This window comes from Blastomyces dermatitidis (assembly GCF_000003525.1).
Source record: "Blastomyces dermatitidis ER-3 genomic scaffold supercont1.4, whole genome shotgun sequence".
NCBI lineage: Eukaryota > Fungi > Ascomycota > Eurotiomycetes > Onygenales > Ajellomycetaceae > Blastomyces > Blastomyces dermatitidis.
Window position 1 is genome coordinate 3,209,571 of NW_025544777.1, and position 5,714 is coordinate 3,215,284.

General features: G+C 29.9%; 1 protein-coding gene across 1 annotated transcript; it reads left to right on the forward strand.

Moving 5' to 3' along the window:
- Positions 1-1,763: 1,763 nt before the first annotated feature.
- BDCG_04268 (uncharacterized protein) lies at positions 1,764-2,440 on the forward strand (the record flags this gene model as incomplete). Its single annotated transcript, XM_045419927.1, has 3 exons — positions 1,764-1,875; positions 1,985-2,019; positions 2,249-2,440. The coding sequence occupies 3 exons, from the start codon at positions 1,764-1,766 to the stop codon at positions 2,438-2,440; spliced, it is 339 nt and encodes a 112-aa protein (XP_045276128.1).
- Positions 2,441-5,714: the final 3,274 nt, after the last annotated feature.

The following is a 5,714-nucleotide window of genomic DNA, read 5'->3' on the forward strand; positions in this document are numbered from 1 at the left end:
TTGTGTTCATCACATTGATCTCAAATCTCATTATTTCAAATATTAAAGGTCTCAGATTCACTTTTCAAATAAAAATCTAGTCTCAGATAAAGAATATGTTTGAATTCTTAGTCACATTTTCATTCTGATCTCATTATTGAAAATGGCATTAAATGAGACTATGAAATCATTTCTCACTTACATAATATCATAACATAGTGCTCATTTGTTGAAAATTCAATAGAGAGTGTTATCAAATATTGTTACTTTTCTGAACACAGATCATAATCAATATCATTTTAATTAAAAAAAAAAAAATGTAAAATACAAAAAATAATAAAAAAACAAAAAACAAAACAACAAGAAAAAATCACAACAAAAAAAAAAAAAAGAGAAAGAAAAAAAGAAGAGAAAGAAAAAGACAGAAAGAGAAAGAAAAATTAAAAAAAAAAAAAAGAAAAGAAAAAGAAAAAAATAAAAAATAAAAATAAAAAAAAATCAAGATCACAGAGCTGCAGCATCTTCAAAATACTCACTCTTCAGAGTCTTCACAATGTTCATCATTAATCATGTATCTCTTACAGTGAGAGTAACACAGCTGTGATGAGTCATTGTCTTAACATCATCTAATAAATAATCAGTATATATCTATATAAATGTGAATAATTAGAAAATATACACTTAAAAAGTGTGGTGAGGGTGAACTCTGCTGCTATTTGAATGATATCAAGAACAGAATACTGAAATCAATGATTCTTCTTATCAATTTCATGAACAAGGCGTGTGAAGATGATCTTGAGAAATATAAGATTCCCTGACTTCTGATAGAAACAGATCTCATGAAGAGACTCTATTTTCATCATATCAGAGACTGAGTATTATTAAAAAGTGTTACTTCAATGCACATGCACTTACTGCAGCAATTCATTCTCTGTGCACATGACTGAGAGTTGCAGCTTTTTCACACTGCATGACTCTCTCTGAGATGCTGCTGCTGATTTGCAATTCACACAGTCTCTCAGTTCAGTACACACTGCGCATATGCAGCCCTGTGTGCTGGGGCTGTGTTGATTATTATGATCTGATGTGATACTCACTTTTCACAGGCTATGGTTCATTTGATTGAGAGAGAGAGAGGAACATGACTGCTGTTTTATTTGAGAGAGAGTGAATAATTAAATCTGTAGAAGATAATTTGATTTCTTCTGCATTTGAAATTTGATTAATCTATACTCTTCAATTTGAGGGTTTCTGAGAGTGTTTTAATAGTTTTCATATCAGCTTGGAATTAGTGGTTAATTGAAGGAGAGAAAAGAGAGAAGAAAGAAATGAGAATAACTTATCTTTATAATATGAAAACAGAGAATTGCTGCAATCATTTACTCTAGTAATAAAGATCTGTTTTCTGCATGTATCTCTGATATAGATTATATGATAACTGTATACAAAGAATATCAACAGTGCATGCATTGAATGAAGATGATGTTGCTATACAACACTGTAGCTGTTTCTGTACATCACTGAAAGCTGTTAATATTTTCTTTAAGTCTCTTTATATTTGATAAGTCAGTAATATATTTCAATACACTCTCTCTTTCATCATCATTATCATCATCATCATCATCATCATTATTATTATCATCATCATCATTATCACTATTACTATCATCATTATTATTATCATCATCATTATCATCATCATCATCATTATTATCATTATTATCATATCATTTCTGACTGTCTCTTCTGCCTTCACTCTTCTTCAACACTCATTAAAATCAATTATGTCATCTCTCTTCAAATATTCTGCGGTTCTGCAGACTATCAAGGCGCGTGAGCACCATCACAGATTGAAGAAAGAGAAGAAGAAGATGTTTAAGCAAGAGAAGATAGATTGTAAGACATGTTATGATGCCTTGAAGAGACTGTAAGAAAGCAGAATGATAATGATTTTAAGTAACACTTCTGATAGATTTAGACTGAACTAAGTATAGAAATAATGCAGATGATGTCACCTGTGAGAGATTGAAGAAGAAGACAGTGAAGAGTCTCATGCAGTAGTGATGAGATCAGAAAAAGTTCTGAGAATGATTTGAGATCAAGATGAAGAGAGAGAGAGAGAAGAAGAGTATTACTATAAATAAGCAGTGATAGAAGAAGATTGAGAGGGTATTAAAGCAGAAGACAAAGAAGTTAAAACTGATAAGTTTTTTATTTATTGAGAGATAACAATTTTTGATAATACTTCTGTTCTCTAATTGATTAGCAGAAGCTGGCAGAGAAGGAGAGAATTGAGATCTTATTCAGGTCTCAAATGCACTCTATGATTCAGGACATTGAGAAGGCAGCCCTGCTCTCTGAGCATGCTAATCTGCTTATCACTGAGGTGGAATTCAAGACAGCAGATCAGGAAATGCAGGATTTTGAGGCACAGATTGACCTGGCTGAAGAGGAGCAGTGAGAACCCTTCTCTGAGAAGGCAGCAGAGAGAGATTTTGAGGTGATTATCATCTCAGATAAGAAGAAGAAGAAGAAGAAGAAGAATGAGAAGTGAATTATGAAGAATGATAAGAAGAATGAGAAAGAGAAGAAAGATAATGAGTAGAAAAAGTTTTTTTCTTTTTATATTAGTTAGTTTAGTTGTAAGTTCATAATTATTAATAATTGAAATTAATTTTGAGTTTTTAAAAATTATTGTACAAGTTGTAATCAAGTCAAGAACAATATATATATATATATATATATTTAACTATCATGATTCACAAATCACTATAATGTATAAGTATCAACATTTTTTCAACATTGATATTCACAATATTAATATATTTTTAATGATATCATCTAGTAATGTAATTTAGTAACACTCTCTTTCACAATATTAATATATTTCAAGAAATATGACAGAGATTAATCAAGATTATTTATTTACTTTTATACATCAATGATATTCAATCTGAGTTAGTACTAAAATTATAACTAAGCTAAGAAACAAGATTATTTTCTCTTATATTAATTCTTCTTACACACATCAGTGATCAGTTATTGAAAATAAATTATTATCTTTCTTAAATTATTATTATATCTTCTGAATTCACTTCTTTTACTTCTATTGAAGATTCACAAACTCTTCAAGAAATCACTGTGAATTACAAAGTCTATGTTATTTACAATTCAACACAGAATACTCTCTTTCAATCATGATAAATAATCACTTCATTCTTCACATCTGATTTCAGATTATGAAATTTATGAAAAACTCAACACAAATATTGAGATGAACTATGAAATAATTATCAACAGATTGCATTGCAGATTACTGAAGAGTCATCTCTCTGCTGCAATCACTGCAACTTCATTCAGAAATATTCATCATGAACTAATCATGACTCTGAAGAAATTTCCTGACATCTGAAGTCATCAGAATGCAGACAACAAAAGAAAAATAATCAGAAAATTACTACTGAGCTGATAAGTTACTCTATCAGATAATAATTTTTAATAACACTAACTTTCTAATTTGAAGAAAATCATGTAAAAATGATCTCATATCAGTACTCTGATTTCACAACTCTTATCTGATAACTTCTGTGAATAATTACTTCACATGTGTATATCTCTGAATCTTTCTCTTCAATCAATTGAAAACTCTGAATTCTGAATACTTCTTCAAATGCTTAATTCAAATCTTCATATTCTACATTGATCCTGTCTTTGATCCAACCTTGAGATACACTATAAAGTCAATATACAATATCTAGAATCAGAGTTGAAGAATTATTGAAGAGTGTCTCTCACAGTGAATGTATGAACTAGTATAAACAATCTTGCATTTATAAGAGTTACATGTTATTACATTGATGAGAACTGAACTTATTAAGAGACATTAATTGAATTTGAATCATTGATCAGTAGTCATACTGAGGATTATATAACAGAGATATTAATGACTGTGATTAAAAATGACTATTGAAATATTAGTCTCAGTCTTCTTACAATTACAACTGACAATGCTGTGAATAACTACACTATGATGAAGAGCTTGAAGCAAAAATTGGCTTTGCATTTCTGAAATGATAAACAAGATCATATTCCCTGCATTGCTCATATAATTCAACTTGTGATACAAACACTGATAAAGAATCTTAATATCAAGACAAAGAATAATGAGATGACTGATTCTTGAGATGAGAATGAGATGAAAGTGATTACTCAAGTAACTTTTGCATTCACTTTACAAAAGATAATGTTTTTTGATAACACTTTTTGATATTGCTTTTTGATAATGCTTTTTGATAATGCTACTGTTAATTTTGAATAGATTGACTAATAATTTAAATATCATAGATTTGAAACATTGCTAATGTGATTTATACCTCTTCTAAACAACAACAATGATTCCATGATATTCAATAAACAAACAAATCAGTCACATCACTGAATATGATACAGAATGTTAGAATATGATGAAGTTCAACATATAAGATAACTGTTCAGACTCTTCAATTATGTCAGATGATTAATCATTGAGTACAACACTCTGATCAGAAAAAGATCCAGATATTGAAACTTTCTGATATGAAGTGAACTCAGTTGAAATATGTGATTGATTTACTGTTTCAGTTTTATAAGACAATAAAGACAGTCTCAATCACTTGTACACTAATACTGCAGTCAGTCTGATGAGTGTATAACAGTTTATTTACTCATCTTGAGAAGCAGTTGAATCACTCAAAAAGAAATTCAGTCTGAGATGATGCTATAGTGCAGGCTATTATTGCTGTAAGAGATAAACTGGCATATTACTACAGCAAAATGAAACAATCTTTTGCAGAGTACTATGCTATAGCAGCTCTACTAGATCCCTTCTGTTGAGTTAACATCTACACTTCTCAAGATTGAACAGAGGAGAAATGAGACTCATATGTCAAATTAGCCCGAGACTACTACAATGCCAACTATCAGAGATTTGAATGAGCAGATGTTTGAGATGTGAAGACAGTGAAATACAATTCCCTAGTAAGTAATGATCTTTGATAATGCTTCATATCATATAGAACTATAATACTAACTTTGAAACAGAACTTACATACATTGATTGCAACTGAAAATCAGGCAAAACTACATACTTGTAAAACTGAATTTAATTGCTATCTTCAAGATAATTCAACAAATTTACACATCAAATCAATTCTAGAGTTATAAAAAATTGTTGAGAGTATATATTCAACTGTTACACTGATGATGTGTGATATTCTGACAATTTCATTGACAGGGGTGAGAATGAAGTGAAAGTTCAACTCAAGTTGAGATATTTATCACTATTACTGAGGACAATTACAAGAAGAAACAATCAAGAAACTCATGATTGTAAAACATGAAATTATCAGACAGTTTAATACCTCTGATCACAGTATATCAGAGAAGTGTAGTTTTCATGAGAAAGTGAAGAATAAACTTGCACAAGAATGTATTTAGTTGTTTCATGAGCATTATCAATAATTGTTACCAAATTCTGATTATATAAGCAATCACTGAATGAACTGAATGAGACTGATTTTGATCTTCAGTCTCAGTCTCATTCTGATTTTGAAAGAATGATCATCTTTCACAGTTTATCCTGGAAAATTACTCTCATTTCACTGTTCTTGAATTAAATCTAGTCATTTTTCACATCATTTCTCTCAGAAATGGTCCATTTTCAGATTTTTTTGAGACTTGGTCCTGGTGGGACTCAC